The sequence below is a fragment of the Rhynchophorus ferrugineus genome, unplaced genomic scaffold (assembly GCF_030347505.1).
Source record: "Rhynchophorus ferrugineus isolate W39M unplaced genomic scaffold, kcgeb_rfMv2 rfM4, whole genome shotgun sequence".
Classification (NCBI taxonomy): domain Eukaryota; kingdom Metazoa; phylum Arthropoda; class Insecta; order Coleoptera; family Curculionidae; genus Rhynchophorus; species Rhynchophorus ferrugineus.
In genome coordinates this window covers 59,930,526-59,954,619 of record NW_027472583.1, presented here as the reverse complement: position 1 = coordinate 59,954,619, position 24,094 = coordinate 59,930,526, and the positions used below count along the sequence as shown (strand labels likewise).

General features: G+C 36.0%; 2 protein-coding genes across 2 annotated transcripts in view; one reads left to right on the top strand and one right to left on the bottom strand.

The window, feature by feature from the left end:
• The first annotated feature begins 114 nt into the window (after positions 1-114).
• RpII215 (RNA polymerase II subunit RpII215) lies at positions 115-20,137 on the top strand. The gene is made up of 10 exons (XM_076401627.1): positions 115-258; positions 3,241-6,159; positions 9,330-9,555; positions 11,361-11,575; positions 11,632-11,878; positions 14,085-14,296; positions 14,350-14,532; positions 16,453-16,708; positions 17,866-18,108; positions 18,729-20,137. Exons 1-10 carry the CDS (start codon positions 181-183, stop codon positions 19,841-19,843), a joined length of 5,694 nt encoding a protein of 1,897 aa, XP_076257742.1. The 5' UTR covers positions 115-180; the 3' UTR covers positions 19,844-20,137.
• Positions 20,138-20,358: 221 nt separating this feature from the next.
• Positions 20,359-24,094, bottom strand: part of SMC1 (Structural maintenance of chromosomes 1) — a 10,482-nt gene continuing 6,746 nt past the window's right edge. The window contains exons 18-21 of the mRNA XM_076401628.1: positions 23,953-24,074; positions 23,393-23,754; positions 23,012-23,331; positions 20,359-20,563 (exon numbers count right to left, since the gene is read on the bottom strand). Coding sequence (XP_076257743.1) covers positions 20,501-20,563; positions 23,012-23,331; positions 23,393-23,754; positions 23,953-24,074 — 867 coding nt within the window. The 3' untranslated portion in view covers positions 20,359-20,500. The remainder of the gene's footprint in view (positions 20,564-23,011; positions 23,332-23,392; positions 23,755-23,952; positions 24,075-24,094) is intronic.

The following is a 24,094-nucleotide window of genomic DNA, read 5'->3' as shown; positions in this document are numbered from 1 at the left end:
CTTAAAGGCAGAAAAAAACATCTTTCATCATATAATCTTTTACTTTGTAATAGGCGTGATACAAAAATTATAATTTGGCAACGCTGTGTAATAGGCTCGTGACGATAGCTATGAGTGTTGCAGAAAGATCGCGGTTTATTTCGACCGCGAGCGCAGCGAAATACAGATGGGGTGGCCAAGATGGCTACAAGTGATAGTAAAGCTCCCCTTCGAACGGTTAAAAGGGTGCAGTTTGGTATACTTAGCCCCGATGAAATTGTAAGTAAAATGCAGCTATACCACTTAAGCTTTAGTTGACTGCATTTTCTTGTTTCCCCACAAACAAAAACAGAGTAGGTATTAAATATTCCCTCATTTCATACATCCCCATTGTTCGAAATTAAAGGATTATGTTTTAACAATAAATATTTTTCATTATGTATGTTATGTTGTTTTTTTATCACGAAAAAAGGTTTTAACAAACATTGTGTTATGTTTCAAAATCATTCGCAATTCATCCGAATTATCATTGAATTCTGTGTTGGTAATAAATTATATTCATTATAGTATAAATGTTAATATAGGTACGACTTTGGTTAATATCTTCAGGTTTAATGTTAGTCATTTTTAGTGTTAATAATTAGTATATTTTTAATTTTGCTGATATGTAAAGGGTATATTTTAATGTGTATAATTGGTTGCGTATTCAATTTACATATCAATTATAGAATAACCATATTATTAAAACTAATTTAAATTACAGTGTTAATATTTTTTTACAAAAAATATTTTATTTATAGATATAATGAAATCTATATAAATTAGAAATTTGAATGTCCCTAAAAAATGTCTAATATTATAGATATTTTATTTAAAAATGTGTAAATAATATTATTCGATGTTGCCATATTTATTTATTAGTTACCAAAAAAATATAATTTTAAAAATGCTGAACAATATATTGTATATTTCATTTATTGTGTATTGCTGTTTTAAAATATTTAGCAAACAAAATTTAAAACATTCAGTATAAACATCTATAGTAATATAAATACAACCTTGGAAATAGTACAACTTGGTAAAAAAACAAAAAATTGCGTTGATTGAAAGTTATTAGTGTAATAGTAATTAGTGTATTACTTAAAGCATAATAACTACATTCTGTAGTATTAAAAAATATATATATGTTAAAGCTTGGGCCTTTAATCAGAATACTTAGAATCATGGAAATAGAATATAAGCTCGTCTAAAAAAACGCCCAATCCGTACGTCTCAATGTTGCCGCATCAAATTTTTGGTTTGCCATTTTATAATCTCTAATTATTATCACTAATGTTTTGAAGAATTTTGCAGACATTTGGCAACATGGCACCAGTATAAACTAGAATAAAATGAGGAGGAACAAATCATCTGGTTTAAAATGAATATTACATTTTTACAAATTGCAATTGGTAATATATTCGACGTCATCTATAAGGTGCATTTGATGTTTAATTGGATGGGGTATAGGATTTTGGTTTGATATAATATACATGATTAAGTTCCATTCAAATCTCCATACTGTTAGACTAATAATAATCTAAGAATTAGTTTTCATCGTTTCTCTCGCTGAAATACAGATTTAATGGGAAACATTGATTTTATTCTAACTTTCTGTATGAAAAATAAATAAAATTTATTAAGGATGTATATTGTCACTTATGGCAGAGAAATGTCAAAACTATTGAATATAACAATCATGCTTAATACTTTTACATGGAAAGGTTAAATTTACGAACACTAACATGTCAATAGTGAAATAACATGAATTCATTTTCACTCTTATTACTTACAGTTTTTTTAATATATATGGTTATTATTGCGATAAATTAATTATACCTAATTATTGTTGAAATAGAAGCGTGCGGTATATGATTGCAAAAATGTTCTTCTTATAGTGCTGTTTGTCAGATATTATTGTAATATATTAATTAAGCCCAAATCTAATTGAAAATTTTGTGTCGTATACACGGTTGCATATAGTTTCTTTTTATAATACCGGATGTAAGTTATTATTGTAATATATTAATTAAGCCCAAATCTAATTGAAATTTTTGTGTCGTATACACGGTTGCATATAGTTTCTTTCTATAATACCGGATGTAAGTTATTATTGTAATATATTGATTAAGCTCAAATCTAATTGTAATACCTGCTTCGTGTCATTCGCCGAATGTCACTTATCATTGAAATATACCAGGTGTACAGGAAAGTTATTACAGGTTTTTCTAACAGTCGCTAGGCTGAAGTATGCATTGTTATGATTTGACACATATGTCATCTTATTCTACTGACATCAAGCTTCAGACTTATACATGTTATATTTTGCGAAATTACACAATAACACCGTCACTGATTTACACCTGTTTGAAATTTTTAAATTTCGTGTCTAAAAAGTAAGAATTAGTATTCTTATTTAATCAAAAGAAAAAAATTGCCGAAAGTTATTGTTTGCTGGTAAAACCGTTCTGGTAGACCGAAAAGTTTGAAGATGCGAAACTGAAGGAGTTATTGGATGAAGATCCAACCCAAGTTCAATAACAATTGACAGAAGTGATAAATATTACCCAAGGAACGATTGGCGGCCGATTACGAGTAAAAAAGAATATTCAAAAAATAGGAAGATGGGTGAAAATGTGATTATCGGAAGCCATGTGATACCAGAGTCGCATGGTGTATTATGAACTGTTAAACCCCCAGTAAAACAGTTAATAGTGATCGCTCTAGACAATAAATGATAAATTCGTACCAAGCATTGATCGAAAAACGTCCAAAATGTGGCCGAAGACACGGTAAAGTGATTTTACAGCATGATAACGCGCCGTCTGATAAAGCAAAACCGTACAAGAAAACGTTGCAAGCACTTGGAACATATTATGGCACCCGCGGTACTCTCCAGACACTGACTAGTCTCCAGACTATCAACTTTTCGCGTCAGTAAGGCACGCGCTTACAGAGCAGCACTTTGCGAATTTCGAAGTTAGAAAATGGCTCGATGAATCGTTTTGCTCAAAGGAGAAACAGTTTTTTTTTTGGATAGCATCCATACATTGCCTGAAAGATGTATAGAATTAAATGGCCGGTACTTTGAATAAATAAAATTTTTCCATTTTCTTGAAAATCATGTCGCTTTTTGTACTTTCCAGTACACCTGGTATTGATTAAGCCCAAATCCAATTGAAATACATGTGTCGTATGGTTGCATATGTTTTCTTTTTATAGCGCCGGATGTCAGTTACGGAGGGCGGTATCCGCTTCCCGGAGACAATGGAAGCTGGCCGCCCCAAACTGGGCGGGCTGATGGACCCGCGTCAAGGCGTCATAGACCGTCACTCCCGATGCCAGACTTGCGCGGGCAACATGACCGAATGTCCCGGTCACTTCGGCCACATCGACCTCTCCAAGCCTGTGTTCCACGTTGGCTTCATCACCAAGACCATCAAGATCCTCCGCTGCGTCTGTTTCTATTGCAGCAAGCTGCTGGTCAGTCCGAACAATCCGAAAATAAAGGAGATCGTCATGAAAACCAAGGGTCAACCGCGACGTCGTCTGGCCCACGTGTACGACCTCTGCAAGGGGAAGAACATCTGTGAGGGTGGTGACGAGATGGACGTGGCCAAAGACGGAGAGGAACAGATAGCGAACAAGAAAGCGGGTCACGGCGGTTGCGGCCGATATCAGCCCAACATCCGGCGAATCGGTTTGGATCTGACGGCGGAATGGAAACACATCAACGAGGACTCGCAGGAGAAGAAGATTTCGTTGACCGCCGAACGGGTATGGGAGATCCTGAAGCACATTACCGACGAGGAGTGCTTCATCCTCGGCATGGACCCGAAATTCGCCCGACCCGACTGGATGATCGTCACCGTGCTACCGGTACCACCGCTACCGGTTCGACCGGCGGTCGTCATGTACGGCTCGGCTCGAAACCAAGACGACCTCACCCATAAACTAGCCGACATCATCAAGTCCAACAACGAGCTGCAAAAGAACGAGGCCGCGGGCGCCGCCGCTCACATCATCACCGAGAACACGAAGATGCTCCAGTTTCACGTCGCCACCCTGGTCGATAACGATATGCCCGGCATGCCCAGGGCGATGCAGAAATCCGGTAAGCCCCTGAAGGCGATCAAGGCCCGTCTGAAAGGGAAAGAAGGGAGGATTCGAGGCAACCTCATGGGTAAGCGCGTCGATTTCTCGGCCCGAACCGTCATCACCCCGGATCCGAACCTCCGCATCGATCAGGTAGGGGTTCCCAGGAGTATCGCACAGAACCTGACCTTTCCGGAGATCGTCACGCCGTTCAACTTCGAGAAGATGCTCGAGCTGGTACAGAGGGGCAACTCCCAATATCCGGGGGCTAAATATATAATCCGGGATAACGGGGAACGTATCGACTTGCGGTTCCATCCCAAACCCTCGGATCTTCACCTGCAATGCGGTTATAAGGTCGAACGACACATCCGTGACGGCGATTTGGTGATTTTCAATAGGCAACCGACGTTGCACAAGATGAGTATGATGGGTCATCGAGTGAAGGTCCTTCCTTGGTCGACGTTTCGGATGAATCTGTCCTGCACGTCACCGTACAACGCCGATTTCGACGGGGACGAGATGAACCTCCACGTCCCCCAAAGTATGGAGACCAGAGCGGAGATCGAGAACCTCCACATAACGCCGCGTCAGATCATCACTCCCCAGGCCAACAAACCTGTGATGGGTATAGTGCAAGACACGTTAACTGCCATTAGGAAGATGACCAAGCGCGACGTCTTCATCAACAAGGAGCAGATGATGAATCTGCTGATGTTCCTTCCGATCTGGGACGGTAAGATGCCAAGACCGGCTATACTGAAGCCGAAACCCCTCTGGACCGGTAAACAGGTGTTCTCGTTGATAATTCCCGGAAATGTCAACATGATGCGTACCCATTCCACACACCCCGACGATGAGGACGACGGGCCCTATAAATGGATATCACCAGGTGACACCAAGGTCATGGTGGAGCACGGAGAATTGATCATGGGGATCCTGTGCAAGAAAACGTTGGGTACCTCGGCCGGTTCTCTTCTGCATATCTGTATGTTGGAATTGGGTCATGAAGTGTGCGGTCGCTTCTACGGTAACATCCAGACCGTGGTCAATAACTGGCTGCTGCTGGAGGGTCACAGTATCGGTATCGGGGACACCATCGCCGATCCCCAGACCTACCTGGAGATCCAGAAAGCGATCAAAAAGGCGAAGGAGGACGTAATCGAGGTGATCCAGAAGGCCCACAACATGGAACTGGAACCGACGCCAGGTAATACCCTGAGGCAGACGTTCGAGAACCAAGTGAACAGGATCCTGAACGACGCTCGTGACAAGACCGGCGGTTCCGCGAAGAAATCCTTGACCGAATACAATAACCTGAAGGCTATGGTGGTGTCGGGCTCCAAAGGTTCCAACATCAACATTTCCCAAGTTATCGCCTGCGTGGGTCAGCAGAACGTCGAAGGGAAAAGAATTCCTTTCGGATTCCGGAAACGTACGCTACCCCATTTCATCAAGGATGACTACGGTCCGGAATCCAGAGGTTTCGTCGAGAACTCCTACCTGGCCGGACTGACACCGTCCGAATTCTACTTCCACGCCATGGGAGGTCGTGAGGGTCTCATCGATACCGCCGTGAAGACCGCCGAGACCGGTTATATCCAACGTCGTCTCATCAAAGCTATGGAATCCGTCATGGTGAACTACGACGGTACCGTGAGGAACTCCGTGGGGCAGCTCATCCAGCTGCGTTACGGCGAGGACGGTCTCTGCGGGGAGATGGTCGAGTTCCAATATCTACCCACCATTAAACTGAGCAACAAGACGTTCGAGAAGAAATTCCGGTTTGATCCGAGCAACGAGCGATATCTGAGGCGGGTGTTCAACGAGGACGTCATCAAACAACTCATGGGATCGGGCGAGGTCATCTCCGAGCTGGAGAGGGAATGGGAACAGTTGCAGAAGGACCGGGAGGCTTTGAGACAGATATTTCCCAGCGGCGACGCGAAAGTGGTACTGCCATGTAACCTCCAGCGGATGATATGGAACGTACAAAAGATTTTCCACATTAACAAGAGGGTTCCTACCGATCTCTCACCGATCAGGGTAAGTTAATAGATGTACAACTGTGCTTCCAGCGTTTTCCGAGTTTTTAAGTCATCGATATTGTACTCAGTTGCGTCAGTTGTAATCCTCAATCACTTTCATATCTTTGGTGTAAAAATAATAGTTCTCTAAAGGGAAATAAGATGTAGTACATGACTGGTTCGTTTATTTCCATAACTAAATATGGTTATGTTTGGTATTGTCTGAATTCTTAGAGAGCTATATACAGTTGTGAAATTTTTATTCTAGTTTTTGAGATCAAATTTTTTTATTGGTAATAGAGGAAATTAATAAATTATGGCGAAGGCGTGAGGACAAATTGGGTTTATGAATATATTAGTGTTGGGAATTATCGACCGAAATCGACTATCGACTGTTTAGTAATTTACTACTTTTTACTATAGACTGTTTCAGTCGCTATTTTCGGTTCGACTAATTTTACTACTTTTTACTAGTGACTGTATCGGTCGCTATTTTCGGTCCGACCGATTTTATTACTGTTTACTATTGACTGTTTCAGTCGTTAACTTTTAGTTACTATTTTTGGATCTACTAGTTTCATTCGACTGATTTTTGACGTTCTGGCTATGTCGTCCTAGCCGCGACCTTGACAAAAATGTACGCAATTTATGCTTACATAGATTTATATGTAACATATATATATATATATATATATATATATATATATATATATATATATATATATATATATATATATATATATATATATAGTTTTATGATTTTTTTGGTAGTGTGCTTGTAAATAACACTATATTGTATATTAATACAGCAGCATTTTGGAACGATAGTTCTCAAGATTGTTAATGTAATAGTAAAATTCTTTTGACTGTTTTTATAGCAATAATAGGTAATATTTAGATTACTCTCTCGATTTTTGTTCAATCATTTTTAATTATATTTTTTTCTATGATTAGGTATATGTTTAATTTTTATTTACTATTAATTGTTATTGTACATTTTTAGTTTTTAGGTTTTGTTTAAGTTCTATTATGTATATTTATTATAGTATATTATTTAAAAATAGCAATTAACATATTAAAATACGATAAAGCATTTGTAGGGTATTATTCTATTTAGAAAGAAATTATCTACATCTTCGTGTGACATCAGGAATTCATAAAAACAGTCGAATCGTGCATTTGACTGAAAATGGTAATTACTATTTTTGGTGGCTAGCTTTTTGACTATCGACTGTTTTGTGAGTATCGACTGTTTTCAATCGATAGTTCCCAATGCTAGAATATATATTAATCCCAATAAATATATATTAGTATACTAAATATAATTAATACAAAATTCATTTAAAAATCCATCTAAAATTATAACATACCTTAGATATGTTAGTAGCAACAAAATCTTGATTGATACAATTTTATTTTTCAACTAATTATCCTAAAATATTCGAACATTGCGATGAATGAAACAATATCGTTAGCTAAATTTACTTCTCAACAAAATAAGAGCCTGTTAGTTATCAAAACGTCAAACATAACCAAACTAAATTGAAACTTCATTTGAGTGCGCATGCTCTGAACTATTTACTCATATACTACATCTTGTTTTTCACTGTAGTCTCTCGTTGAACGTTAACTACAAATTCTTTCATATCAAAGTAGCAAATTAAAACTTTAGGCACAAACTCTCATTTTCACCCAAAATATCAAAATTTATGAGGAACAGAAACTTTTACGTTATTTATTGTCTGTGCTTGTCTGGCTTTACGTTATTTATTATTTATATTAGCATATGGTCAATGAAGCGATGATAGGAAAGAGAAGGAATGGTAAAGAACAAAAAGGTTCATGTTGAATATATTTGTGAAAGTGGCGGAGGTATTATTGTTGTGATTTAGTTCAAAACTAGGTAAACATCTTATGAGCCACAAGTTATTTTAGCCGTTAAATATTTATTCTAATGAATAAATAGCATTTAAGCTCATATTTTTTAAGTACACATAAGAACAACTGAATAAAAATCATCAAAATATCTAATATCAATTATTTGTTAACTTTGGTAGTACACACGTAGATTAAAAAAAAGATAATTGTTAGGTTATGTTCTCTGTATTCTTTATAATATTTTATTACAAATGGGGGCTGAAACACGCCAATACAAAATTAGTTCTATTTTGGCTGCCATTTTGACTTTGTGGGAAAGAAATGGGATAATGATAACACTAATTATCTATCAGTGTTTTAATAACATTTGAAAAGCGGAGAAGTACGCAGATTAAAATAAATCTTACATTATTAAAGAAAATCGATTTTTTCAGTTTTGATTTTGATAAACAATGAAATTTATTTACCATCTCTAGGAAAAGCTTTTATAAATTGTTTCATTAAGCTGAAATGTATATGTAGTAGTGATAAAATCTTTTTGGGATCTATTGTATTTATGTAAGAAATATGACATAGATTCTAAGACAATTCATTTATATAGTCTATTCAAAGTTTTTTCGTACATACGTCATCAAGATGTTTAATGTATTGCCTGCCGCAATTTGTAAATTCGTTTTAGAATCAGACAATATTTTCCTTCTCATTTTATTCTAATTAAAAAGAGACACAATGCTGTCTGATTAGTTCGAACACGTAAACGAATGAGCCTGTCAAAGTCGTCCGGTTGTCAGACGTATGCAAAATTCTTGAAAGCAATAGTGATAAGAGATTATAACTCTAACCTATAAACTATTGTGGCTGTATAATTAACTGTAGTTTTTAGATGTACTTTTTTTAGATTATATTTGATAACATTTTTGTTCAGTTATTTTATTTAGATCAGAATTTTGTTGTATGTCTAAGCCAAACTGAACTAAAACTCAGAGTTGATGCGGCAACATTGCGACGATTTGGCGTCACAAATTTAGATGACGTATGTACAAAATAACTTTGAATAGACTATAGATAGAATATCATATATAAGATGAAACATTCAAATGAATTGATTCTATACCTTTGAATCAATCGATATTTCGCAACATTACTAATTTAAAGAATTATTAAAAAGTGTATTTAAAAAAATATATACAAAAATGACAAAATTAACTTGGAATTATATTTGCATAGCCAACGCCCCGGTTGGTATTGTTTGTTGCATAACCGCGGAAATACTAAAAGTAAACAGATAATCTCTTTGTATGTGTTTTTCAGGTAATTCGCGGTGTCAGAGATTTGCTCTCCAAGTGTATCATAGTAGCCGGCGAGGATAGATTATCGAAGCAGGCCAACGAAAATGCTACCCTGCTGTTTCAATGTTTGGTGAGGTCTACTCTTTGCACGAAAGCGGTATCTGAAGAGTTCAGGCTCAGCACCGAAGCCTTCGAATGGTTAATAGGTGAAATCGAGACGAGATTCCAACAAGCTCAAGCTAATCCAGGTAGTACGGAGTTGTTTTAAGATCGTCTGTTGGTTTTGTTTGGTCATAGATGATTTTAACCAAGTTGGCTGCGCTGTGGCCCAACAAACAAAATGCGTCATATTAATATTTGCCTTTTATCCGCCAGCAAATCGAAAATGACTTAAAATAAATCGAATGACACGATGTTAAAGTCATAAAATAAAAAAAATGGCTTTATGAAAAAGTTTATCTTTCAGAACGGCAGTCTTGTAACCAACTAAATCTCCCTATAAATCAGAATCGTTAAGAATTATTTATTTAAGATAACAAATCGCTAGTCACACTCTAACTAAAACTAAACAAATAAGCATCCCATAACTTGTCAATGTTGTGAACACAAAATAAAAAGTTTTATGCTTCTATAGTACTAAAGATTGATTCACTCTCTGGATGGGTGAAATATTTATAGCGGGTTATTTAAAAAGAGTTTTTCATATCAAAAGCCGTATTTAATTTGACAAATATTGGACTTAACAAATATGAAAAATGTAGCCTAACAATATCACATAATTTGAAGTGGATATATTGACATTTTTATTTTTTGAAAACATTAAATAAAGGATGCGGCAAAAGTCCCGCTACCATTTTGCTTTAACCATTGTGTTGCGCAGACGTCCAAATGTTATTATGGATAAATATACGCCACAAGAACGAGCAGAAATAATGATAATATATATTGAAAAGCGGAAATTGCGTCAAAAATATCCTAATCGTCCAGTGCCTCACAAAATCACAATTTACCGTTTACATGAGAGTTTTCGACAGTACGGTATGACATCAGACAGGCCTCGTTCTGTAAGACAACGGACGTCTCGTAACGTTGAAAATGTGGCTCAGGTGCGTTTGGTGACGTGGTTCCTAGTTACACATTTCTGCACGCAGTTTAAGGCGAATTTTGAAAGCTGATTTGAAATGTTCCCGTACAAAATTCAATTTCTCCAGATCCTGATCAATAAGTTGAAAAGATTATATGTTCCAATTAAATTATACACATCGACCATAACAAAATACCAATTAAATTACTATTAAAAATTACGTGTTGTCTAAGCAACATTTTTCAACAACACATTCATTGTCCAGTTTTGAAAGCAAACAAAATCATCATTATTTACTTTTAGAACAGTGTTTGGTCTTGTGCACCATTCTTTACCAATAAATGCACTCTATATGACGTCAAAACATTGCAATGTTGCCGCATCAACTCTGAGTTTTAGTTCAATTTGACATACAAAAAATCAAATTCTAATCTAAATAAAATAATTGAACAAAAATGTTATCAAACATCTAATACATATATTATCGAAGGACTTAAAACTACAATTAAGGACACAGTTATAATAGTTTGTAGGTTAGATTTGTTTTTTTTTACATTGAACTCTTTTCCACAGCACACTTTTTTATGTAGTGGTATACCCTACCAACAACTAAAACTCAGAGTTGATGCGGCAACATTGCAATGTTTCGACGTCACAAATATCCATGACGCATTACTGAAAAAGCTTTGAATAGATTATAAATCATATCCCAAAACACATATTTATTTCATTTTTATATGCAAATGCTATAAAAATATCATAACCAAACGAATATTGATAAAATTATACACCAAAAAACAATTGAAACTAAAGATATTCTATGAAATTTCAATCCAAAAAGACCAAGTCGCAAAGCTTGACCATACAATTACGCGCATCTCTGCTATGAACATCAGCAAGTACGGACACTTCATCTGAACAGCAGTGAGTACCATAAATTATCCAATTATGATTAACCACGTGTTTTAGGTGAAATGGTGGGGGCATTGGCCGCCCAGTCATTGGGAGAACCCGCCACCCAGATGACCTTGAACACATTCCATTTCGCCGGTGTCTCGTCCAAGAACGTAACCCTCGGAGTGCCTCGTCTTAAGGAAATCATAAACATATCGAAACGCCCGAAAGCGCCATCACTCACGGTGTTCCTGACCGGTGCCGCAGCAAGAGACGCGGAAAAAGCTAAGGTAAGTTCGTTTTTTTCTAACTCTAGTTCGGCAGTGATGGCGATTTCCTTTCCCAGAACGTCTTATGTCGTCTGGAACACACGACCCTAAGAAAAGTCACCGCCAATACCGCGATATACTACGACCCTGACCCTCAGAATACCGTCATACCGGAGGATCAGGAGTTCGTTAATGTATACTACGAGATGCCGGATTTCGATCCTACAAGGATTTCACCCTGGTTGTTACGTATCGAGCTGGACAGGAAACGAATGACTGATAAGAAGCTCACCATGGAGCAGATCGCTGAAAAAATCAACGCAGGTACTTGAATTCTGCATAACTACATGCAAAAATAATTGTTGTAACTCTGTATTTATACCACGCGACAAAACTTTAGCACACTACGCGTTTACAGCTTGTAGACTTTAGATTCTACAATAAAGACGATAATACATATAATAAATAGTTCTAGAAGTCATCGTGAATTAATTAAAATATCCAGAAAATTATATTTAAAAATGTATTTTTAACAAAACAATTGAACCAACTTCAAAATATAAATAAGAAACTAACTAAGAAGTAAAAAATAACCAAACTTAGGCTTTTAACAAAAAGAAAACGTTTTAGAATAAAATATGTACATAATAATGGTTGTAATAACTAAATAAAAATAAATAAAAACCATATTTAACCTATTTACTATACGTATTCACTTTGATGTCGGTGCCAAGCCCAAATAATACAAAAATAATAATATAATTTTGTGACGTTTACAAAAAATTTAATTACCAACAAAACAAATCTAAATAGTTGTATTAAAACTGTTCGGGTTCGGCAACGACTTCAAAGTAATCAGTTGGTAGTAGTTAAAATAAAATTGTAAATAGAAAATAGTAGCGTTGGGAACTATCGACTGAAAACAGGCGATAGTCAAAAAACTAATAGTCAAATGCACGGTTCTATTGTTTTGTTCAATTCGTGATGTCAGACGAAGATGACCGTACCCTCTATGGTATAAATTGTGAGAGAGGAAAGGACGGAGATAATTGCTCGGAACAGTTAATTTTATATGTTCTTATATATTCTAATGGTAGTATAAGCGAGACGGAGATGCACATATTCCTTCACGTACTAACTTTAAAGAAAAAAAGTAATAACTGAATACTGTTAATATGAAATTAATAATTTAATTTTAAAGGAGGTAGAATTACTTATATATTTAAATATTCTGATCTGTAAAAAAGAATGGAATTTTTCTATGGAATGGAATAATACCCAACAAATGTTTTGTTGTATTTTAATATGTTAATTGCTCTTTTCAAATAATATATTATAATAAATATAGACGATACAATTAAACTTAAACAAAAGCTAAAAACTAAAGAAGTACAATAACAATAAATACTAAATAAAAATTAAGCATATACCTAATCATTGTTAAAAAAAATTGTTAAAGACATAATTAAAAATGACCGCACAATATCTACTAGAGCTTTTTTAAATAAAGCAAATGCTGTATTTATTATTGAACGGAAATGTTTTTTAACAAAAATCGAGAGAGTAAGAAAAAGAGTCAAAAGTATTTTACCAATCGTTCCAAAATGCTGCTATATTAATACACAATATATTGTTATTTACAAGCAAACTACCCAAAAAACATAAAACTATATGTATTACATATAAATCTATCTAAGCATAAATTAGGTACATTTTTGTCAAGGTCGCGGCTAGGACGACGGAGCCAGAACGTTAAATATCAGTCGAGTGAAGCTAGCAGAACCAAAAATAGTAACTAAAGGTATACGACTGAAACAGCCGATAGTAAATAGTAACAAAATCAGTTAGACCGAAAATAGCGACTGAAACAGTCGATAGTAAAAAAGTAGTCAATTACTAAACAGTCGATATTTCCCAACACTAATAAATAGTTTTAGGCAGGTATTAAGCTAAATTGTGTGTATATAGTAAAATATAAAATACGTGTCGTAGTAGATACGTTACATAAGGTTTTTGTTTGTTTTTATTTAGTTATTGCAACGATTATTATGTACATATTTTATTTTAAAATATTCTTTTTGTGTTAAAAATCTTTGAAAAAGTTTCATTACTTTTAAGAATCGTAAAGAAAAATTTGTAGTGTGCTAAAGTTTTTTTGATGGATTGTATTACATGATACACAAATTCATTACCGCACTAAACATTATTTATTGAGAAACAACATTATTAGATGATACAAGTTTACAGATTTTTTTACAATGATGAGCGATTACTGTTGGATCCTAAGGCTTGAAACAGATCCAGCAATATAAAAGGCTTAGTTTAACCTTTGTTTAATATTTTTTAATATAATAAATGGCTCTCAATGGTCAAAACAGTAAAATAATGAATTTATTGTATATTTCGAAAACTAGAAGCAATTAAAACAAAACAGACTGATGATTTGGATAAACAGCTTTTAGTTACTCAGGTGTAATGCATAAAAAAATTACTTTATATATTATAAAATAATCATTTTGTATATTCCAAGGGTTTGGAGATGACCTGAACTGTATTTTTAATGATGACAATGCCGAGAAGCTGGTGCTTCGCATCAGAATCATGAACAGCGACGATGGTAAATTTGGAGACAGCGGTGGAGACGAGGACGTGGATAAAATGGACGACGACATGTTCTTGAGGTGCATCGAAGCCAACATGCTCAGCGACATGACCCTTCAAGGAATCGAGGCCATATCGAAGGTTGGTACCGCCTTTTTTTCTTCGCGGTAATAGTACCGTTTATTTGACTTCAGGTGTACATGCATTTACCTCAAACCGATTCCAAAAAACGGACTGTCATCACCGAAACCGGCGAGTTCAAATCGATCGCAGAATGGTTGCTGGAAACTGACGGCACCAGCATGATGAAGGTACTATCCGAACGTGACGTCGATCCTGTACGGACGTACTCCAACGACATCTGCGAGATATTCTCGGTAAAACATGTTAACATAGAGTAGCGCTGGGAACTATCGACTGAAAACAGTCGATAGTTAAAAAACTAGCTGAAATAGAAATTATTATTTTCAGTCAAATGCACAGTATGAAACAGTCACTGGTAAAAAGTAATAAAATCAGTCGAACCAAAAATAGCGACTGAAAGAGTCGATAGTAAAAGGTAGTCAATTACTAAACAGTCGATAGTTCCCAACACTAATATAGAGTATGGTGGGCCATCTGTAAATTTTTATTTAGAGTATTAGGAAGATCAGGCTGGTACTCATTTAATTGATCGAATCTCTATAATATAATTTGAATTAAAGTTACAAGAATTTACTCATAGGAACGCAAGACATGCGCACGTTGCCAGTTCTTATATATTATAGGTATATTTAAAGAATATAACAATATCCTTTCTTTCAGTTTACCTTTAAATTCAACTTAAATTAAATTATGATAAGTTTATTGGTGATATCAAGAAAACTTTTGTCTAAAATATAACGAATTGACCATAATTGATTCCATTTTGCAAAACTAAATTAAATAAAAGAATAGGAAGTTGGATAGAGTTTCTCCAAATGTATGTTCGAACGTACTGGTACAATAAAATAATACTAACTATATTTCAAATAAATGAATATAAATAACATAAACCGTATATCTATTCACATCAAAACTTCTTAACCCTACTTACAGATTAAAAGTTAAAATAAATAATAACAATATAAATAAACGCAAGTAATATGAACCTATAGTCTGTTCTTCAAAGTTATTTTACATATACGTCATTTAAATTTCTGACATCAAAACGTCGCAATGTTGCCGCATCCACTCTGAGTTTTAGTTCAGTATGGCTTTGACATACAACAAAATTCTAATCTAAATAAAATAATTGAACAAAAATATTATGAAATATAATTTATTTTAACATTATAGTACATCTAAAAACTACAGTTAATTATACAGCAATAGTTTATAGGTTAAAGTTATAACCTCTTATTACTATTGTTTTCAAGAATTTTGCATACGTCTGACAATCAGACTAATCAGACAAAATGATAAGTAAAATATGGTGTAATTCTAAAACGAATTTACAAATTGCGGCAGGGAATACATTAAACATCTTGAAAAAAACTTTGAATATACTATATATGCAAAATAACGATAAACTGATAACACACAATATTGAACATAAACAAGCTAATAGTATACAAATCACAATTTTAGCGTCAAAACGAAAACGACGCGAAAACTGCCGAAGTTAACCGAGTACTAACAATGCGCCATTAAAAGTGATTACTATAGTCCTTCCAATAAAACAGCCACTGCACGTCATCAACACAGTCGAACGTATTACCAAATTCATTTTATAAAAACATAAAATCCCTTTTGAACTCGGAGCATTTTAGTAATCGGCATTACACCAGTTAAAAAGAGTCAGAATGAAGTCTGATGCGTCCGAACATGCAACCAAATTGGTTTATAACATTCGATTTTTGTTGGTAGTGGTCGATATGTCATATGTCAATACAATAAAACAACTCTAACCTATAAACTGTTTTGGCTGTTTAACTAACTGTAGTTTAAGTCCTTCAATACATGTGCATTAGATGTTCCGTAAAGTTAAAGTAAATTATATTTTATAACGTTATTTTTGTTTCATTATTTTATTTACATTTGTATTATGTTTTAAGGTATAATTTGGTACAGCAACGTTGCATTATAAATTTTGATGACGTACATTGGCTGTTTTATTCGAAGTTTACAGTTTCTGTTCTGCGTTTGAACTTCATTTGAACATGATTTTCCAACGTTTTCAAAAAAGCAAAAGAGAGATTTTCAGAAATAAATACACAGTTGATCCACTCTATATGTTTATCATTTCTTTTCACAATATATCGATTGCTTTTTTCCAGGTACTTGGAATCGAGGCTGTGCGTAAATCCGTAGAGAAGGAAATGAACGCTGTTCTTCAGTTCTACGGCCTATACGTGAACTATCGCCATCTGGCGTTGTTGTGTGACGTCATGACGGCTAAAGGCCACTTGATGGCCATCACGCGTCACGGCATCAACAGGCAGGATACTGGCGCCCTCATGAGATGCTCCTTCGAGGAAACTGTTGACGTGTTGATGGACGCTGCGTCTCACGCCGAAGTTGATCCAATGAGAGGTAATAGTCATTGACTTTTACTTTTATAAACATTTATAGGGTATAGAAATAAGTGCTACGGGTTAGTCTTTTGAGGCGATCCAATGATTTCTTGTAACAGCTAAAGTAATACACCATCAATTACATTATATTATATCAATGATTGGTTTGTAACTTTCTCCAGTGATGATTTCGTTAGGCAGGCTGTTGTTCGTCAAATATTATTGGCCTCTCCTCGAGCTTTTTATCTAAGACTCATATGATGATAATTCACTAATGGAGCATGTTCTCCATGTACTATACATAGCAATCGAAGTCCATCGGCCGCACTTATCTTCAAATTAATTAATGTAAGTTTGACATTGTTAGAGCATAAAGAAGATTTTTCTTCTCATACAGCGAAAAGACATTCGTGTCCCGTCACGTATACCCATCAATTTCAGTCTTCACTACCAATACCATCAGATGGCCGTTTTTCCGCAGAGTCGATGAAATAATGCGAAAAATCTTTAACACGTTACTTGAATTGCATTTATTGATAGAATAAATTAGGTACAATCAAAAGATGTTCATGAAGTATCCATCATCAATAACTTAAAGAAAAACAGTATCAAGTCCGGTAAGTATGCTGGATGCGCGAGACCTTCCCGTGATTCCCACAGACTAATGTGATTTTTTCGCCTAGTAGATCCAGTGTTTATCATCAGTCATAAACGTTACTCTTCTTTTTTATCTGATGAGTATAGAGACTGTAATGGTGAACCAATTAGTGCAGTGTTGTTATCAGCCATGCGTGTAGTAATTTTCCTTACTTTCTCTTTTTTGATTATTGACTGACTAACTCAAAAAATCGGCAGCTTATCAACTCAATGATGCTTGCCTTTATGTGCTTCTCTTGCTCCTTGAGATAACCAATAACCAAACTGGATTGTTAATATATCATGGTGCAGTTTCAAGGGCCTGATGAGCTTACATCATTGATCAGAGCTATTGTGATCAAAATATTAGAAGTATGACATTATCTGCAGCGCAGGTCTATGCCAATAAGCCATAATGGATGGATGCCCTTAAAATCAACATGGCTTTACTGTGACAAGCAGTAGCGGACATTGGAACGATCTTATAGTTACATACAAAATCACACGTTCTTTGTTTTTAACATCATTTCAATATTTCAGGTGTTTCCGAAAACATTATTTTGGGTCAGATGCCGAAAATGGGCACCGGTTGTTTCGATCTCCTTCTGGACGCCGACAAATGTAAACTCGGTATACCGATACCGCAAGCGCATGGCGGCGATATCATCTCCTCCGGGATGTTCTTCGGATCGGCCGCTACGCCTGGCATGAGTCCCGGCGGCGCCATGACGCCTTGGACTCAGGGATCGACCCCTCACATCGGCAGCGCATGGTCACCACACAGTAAGTATAGTTTATCCAAAGTAGCAGTGAACTCACGTCATCAAGATGTATAATGTATATAAATGAAGACGATATTTCCCTTCTCATTGTATTCTAGTTAAAAAGAGATACAATGCTGTCTGTTCGAACATGTAACCGAATAAGCCTGCAAAAGTCGTTCGGTTGTCAAATGCCTGCAAAATTCTTCAAAACATTAGTGATAATAAGGGGTGATAAACCGGCAAACGTTGTTTTCGCGCTTTGATTGTTTTGAGAAATTTCAAATCGCTAGTTAAAATTTTTAATTACCCTGGTTGAAAATGCCCAGGCCAAATAAATGGTCAGCAAGAAAGAGATTACGTCTCTAATGAATAACTTCAAACAGGAACGAGGTACTGGGAGCCCGTTCTTACCACCAAAATGCGTTAGGGGTAAATATTGATACTATCAAAAGTTAAGCTGCTGGTATTTTTAGAAATATGTATATCGTGTTGCAGCCTCAATGAATATTAGTATGGACACTATATAAATTGATATGACACACACATAAATTGAAATGACGTGAGTTTACTGCTACTTTGGATAGTCTATAGTTAATTTTCTACGCGATAATATTAAATTGTACATTATGTGACTTTTAGATTTGTTGGGTAGCGGAATGACGCCAGGAGGACCGGCGTTTTCTCCCTCGGCGTCCTCCGACGTATCCGGCATGTCTCCAGCATCGGGGATGTCTCCAGGTTACGGCGCTTGGTCCCCGACTCCGCAATCTCCCGCCATGTCGTCGTACATGGCTTCTCCGGCATCTATGCACGGGACATCGCCCTCGTATAGTCCCTCGAGCCCGGCTTTCCAGCCTACCTCTCCCTCCATGACTCCCGTGTCACCGGGATACTCACCAAGCTCCCCCGGGTACTCTCCCACCAGCCCGAATTACAGTCCAACGAGTCCAAGTTATTCCCCGACCAGTCCGAGGTATTCCCCCACGTCGCCGTCGTATAGTCCAACGTCGCCGAGTTACTCGCCCACTAGCCCGAACTATTCACCAACTTCGCCGTCTTACAGTCCCACTTCACCCAGTTATTCGCCCACAAGTCCGAGTTACTCCCCCACGTCGCCTTCATACAGCCCCACGTCCCCTAGTTATTCGCCCACGTCTCCCAGTTATTCTCCTACGTCGCCTTCTTACAGTCCCACATCGCCAAGTTACTCTCCAACAAGTCCGGGATACTCGCCGACGAGTCCTAGCTATTCTCCGACATCCCCAAACTATAGTCCATCCTCGCCGAATTACTCTCCGACATCTCCCAGTTATTCTCCCTCGTCGCGAAGATATACACCCGCGTCGCCAAGTTATTCGCCCACATCACCTAGCTACTCGCCGTCTTCCCCACAATATTCCCCAGCATCCCCCAGTTATTCACCCTCATCGCCCAAATATTCCCCAACGTCTCCCAGTTATTCTCCAACGTCACCGTCATTCGTCGGTGGCAGCCCTCAATATTCGCCAACATCTCCAAGTTACTCACCGACTTCACCGAATTACTCACCAACTAGTCCACAGCACACACCCTCAAGTTCGAGGTACTCGCCCACTTCACCGCAATATTCTCCTCACAGCACCAAATATTCACCCACATCTCCCACCTACACACCGACCAGTCCCAGTTACTCTCCAGCCTCACCCACTTACTCTCCACAGCCTCCAAGATACTCGCCATCGTCGCCAAGCTATTCCCCAGGCCCCGACGAGTGAATTTTAACATCTCACTGATTATTAAAACTTATTTTTAGTATAAACTATGTTATTTTGATGAAGGTTAACATTGATTTGGAATGCCTGAAATGAGACTGAGGTTCTTTTGAGCCAAATACTGAAGCTGCGATATGGAAAAAATATACTGAACGGAACCAAAGAATAAAAAATGACGGATAGGGAAAGGATATTTACTGTTATTACAGAAATATTATATACACGTATTTTTAGATGATTTTAGTTTTGAGTAGTAACGTTGTCTGTTATGATTTGAAAATAAACTATAATTTGGAACTGTTCCTTAGTTTTATTTCATATACTCTACTCGTATGTGAATAAGGCCCGAATGTATGAGTCAAACTTTCGTGTATCAATCTTGCTTCCATCATACACCGACCCATGTCCCGCTTGTTTCGCAGAACAAGATGAATTAGAAATTTAGTCTACTAAAAATATAGTAGTATAAAAAGTTAGAATTTATCGATTCTGTTTTCTGAACACAAAATAAACTATAGTTTAGAACTATTGTCTAGTTTTATTTCATAAACTCTTACAGTTCAAGTATAAACATTAATATTAGCACAAACAGTGTTTTTTTAATCATCATAACTTATAACCTATGATACCCTTTTCAAAATATGTCGTTTGGACTAAAACTTACGCTATATCATATTTAGACAAGTCCACGGTTAATACTTGACTGATGAGACAGTCTCCAGGCTGGAAACGAAAGCGAAAACTGTTAATATCAGAAATTGCAAACAGCTGCTATACGAAGATCAAGCTACATTTATTGAAAAAGATAATATAAGTAAATTTTTATTCTAAATTGATCTAATGTAATTACGGTTCACCATAATATAGTTTAATAGAATCATAAAGCAGTTACTGAACTGGGATGTAGTTACATGTCAATAGGAAAATCAACTTATAAAACTCCAGACCTGGTACTATTTTTCATAGCTAGAAACAAATATAATCTATTCAAGGTTTTTTTTTACATACGTCATCAAGATATTTAATGTATTGCCTGCCGCAATTTGTAAATTCCTCTTAGGATCAGATAATATTTTCCTTCTTATTTTAGTCTAAATAGTAAAAAGAGACGCAATGATGTCTGATTAGTTCGAATATGTAAACGAATGAGCCTAACAAAAATGTCCGGTAGTCAGACGTATGCAAAATTTTTGAAAGCAATAGTGATAAGGTTATAACGCTAACCTATAAACTATCGTGGCTGTATAATTAACTGTAGCTTTTTTTTATTGATTTTATTCGATAACATTTTATTTAGATTATAATGTTGTACATCAAAGCCAAACTGAACTAAAACTCAGAGTTGATGCGGCAACATTGCGACGTTTCGACGTCACAAATTTAGATGACGTATGTACAAAATAACTTTGAATAGATTACAGATATTTTTGATCTAGCAGCTCAGATCATTTAGCAGTGATTCAACCAGAAATATTTTACTAAAAAACTATATTTGCTTCTTAAATTCATTCTTAGTTTACTGTTAGAGTTCTTGTGGTTCATTCTATTCTTCTTTTTCTTCGTGTTTGAATTGTAGGTGCCTTTTCTTATTCTTTATTTCTGTGTCTCAGTTTCTCTCTTGTTTTATGATTTCCATGATTTTGCTTTTTATTGATTCTTGGTTTTTCATTTATTGTTTCTCTACTTGAAAATTATCATAAAAATATCCTTTCTCTTTGTACTTTTATGTTTCAAAGAATTAATATTACCAATATTTTTGAATATCTTGGATTTATAGCTTCAATCAATGGAGACGAATAAAAGTCAAATTTATAACAATAGAATATATGTAAACAAATGATAAAATTATGATGAAAACTAAAGAAACTAAAGGTTATAGAAAGAAAAATATTAAGATTGGTAATACTGGTATTAACAAAAAATAATTAATTAGGAATATAGAATAAAAATTAATTAAGAAATATAGAAATAGAAATAAATATAATAAACTAGACACAGAAAAGAACAGGGTTGATGCCGGGAGCTGTCACGAAAAGCAATAATCATGTTAACAAATATATTCAACGCCTGCTTGAGACTGAAGCATATTCCTAAGTGTCTTAAGGTTGCTCGAATAATTATACTAAAAAAACTTGACAATCTGGCAGAAAAAGTTGGCTCTTACAGGCCTATTTCGCTGCTACCTACGATATTAATATTATTTAAAAAACTGTTGTTAAGACGTATTAAATTATTTATAGAAATACCTGATTTCCACTTTGGATTTCGAAACCACTACTCAACAATCCACAAGCGGTTGTTGAAAAGGCATTTGAAGAAGAAAAATACTGCACATCTCACTAGATATTGACCGGATATGATATTTGGGGTTAATCTACAAAATGAGCAAATTGCTGTAGACTGCTGATATCATATCTTTTCGAAAGAAAATTTAGTCTGGAAGGGTAGATTTTTGGGACCACTCCTGTATCTCCTCTACACTGCTAATATCCCAACAACAAAAGAAATAGTACTTGGAACATTTGCTGATGATCAGTTATCATGGTAAAAGATATATCTCTGTTGTAGGCTGCTGAAGGTTGTAGAAAAAGTACAAGTAGCAGTCAAAAAGATCTACAAACGGACTAGACACTAGAAAATACAGCTGAATAGCACCAAATCTGTCAATGTTAATTTTGCATTATGGGGAAATGATAAAAACCTATTTATTTCACTTGACTTGATTAATTACCAATGCTTATCGCTATATAACTAACGAAGAGCTGTATGATGACCTCAAAATCAAAAGGAATATACGAAGTGATTGAAGATTTCGTCTTAAAACATGAAATAAGGTTGATAAATCACAGCAACATGGAAGCAATACAGCTACTAGACAACACGCAGGAAATAAGAAGATTGGAGCCAATCAAATCACATGAACTTGTATAGTGAATAAGTTTATTCTTAACTTTAGCTTAAGTAGTTTAGTTTTATTTAAATGTCGGAAAGACATGCTGATGTATTAATCCCGTACTCGCCTTGCTTGTGTATTAATGCAAGAACAACAGAACAGTAGTAATAAATTAATTTGTAAATTAAGATTGTATTAAGAGGTAATTAATTTTAAAAAATGTAACTTGATTATCATATAGTTTAAAAATATATAACGGTAGAGGGATTCCCGCTTACCTGTGGACATATTCCTATCAAAGCATCCGCATGGGAGTAAAATTCTTCTTTCAAAGATATCACGATGATCTGTAACGATTCCGTCTTTTCCGTTATGAACTTGGCTACTTTTCCGATGTTGGTATTGTCCAGAGCCGCGTCGACTTCGTCCAGAACGAAAAACGGAGATGGTTGATAACTGTGAATGGCGAACAGCAACGCCAGGGCGGCCACGGTTTTCTCCCCACCAGATAAATTGGACATAGGCTGGAATCTCTTTCCCGGCGCCACGCAGTTGTAATTTATACCGTCCAGGTAAGGTTCTTCGGGATTCTCCGCACCTGAAACCGACACCACACGTTCAAAGCTCGCTCGTTTTACCGTCAGTCGGATTAGTCTCACCGAGAAACGCCTGAGCCGACTGATTCTGAGCCAGCGACTTATAAATGGAGTCTATCTCGTTGACGACGTGATCAAAGCAGGCGGAGAATTTCTGATATCGCAGCAGTTTAACCTTCTCGAACGCGGCCTTCGCTTTCTTATTTTGTCGTCGTAGGTTTTCGAATTCCTCATTCGTGGATTGTAGCTTCCCTTGGGCCAGCTCCAATTTCTCCAGTGCCTTCATGTTGGGCGCTTGGATCTTGGTCAGGGTGTCCTGGAGCGAGTTGATACTCTTCAATAATTTGTCTTCTCTTTTCTTAATTTCATCTTTACCCTCAAGACATTTCAGGTCATCCGACAACATATCATAATCCAACTGGATCCTAGAACAGATTAGTAAAGTTATAATAGCTCCATTGATACTATAATAAGTTATATGGTTATAAAGTTGTAGAGGATGTGTTCCAAGGCCCAAAATAAATAATAAAATCCGATTTTGGTATTCAAAAAACTTGGTAATTTTTTCAAATTTGATTGATATTCAGTTATGACATTAACAATATGCCCTTTCAGGTATTTACCTCGCTTCCTTTTCATATTGCTGTATGGTGCTGTTGGTATCACTTGAGGTGGATTGGGAAGGGTCAGCTGCAACAATATCCTCAATGTTACCTACTAACATCGGTATAGCGATATCGTCCATCTAAAACATAAAACTGTATA

Coding starts and splice junctions, on each gene's coding strand:
- RpII215 (XM_076401627.1), top strand. CDS start 181: ATGGCTACAAGTGATAGTAAAGCTCCCCTTCGAACGGTTAAAAGGGTG. Junction 259..3,240: donor TACTTAGCCCCGATGAAATT/GTAAGTAAAATG, acceptor TTCTTTTTATAG/CGCCGGATGTCAGTTACGGA. Junction 11,576..11,631: donor GAGACGCGGAAAAAGCTAAG/GTAAGTTCGTTT, acceptor TTCCTTTCCCAG/AACGTCTTATGTCGTCTGGA.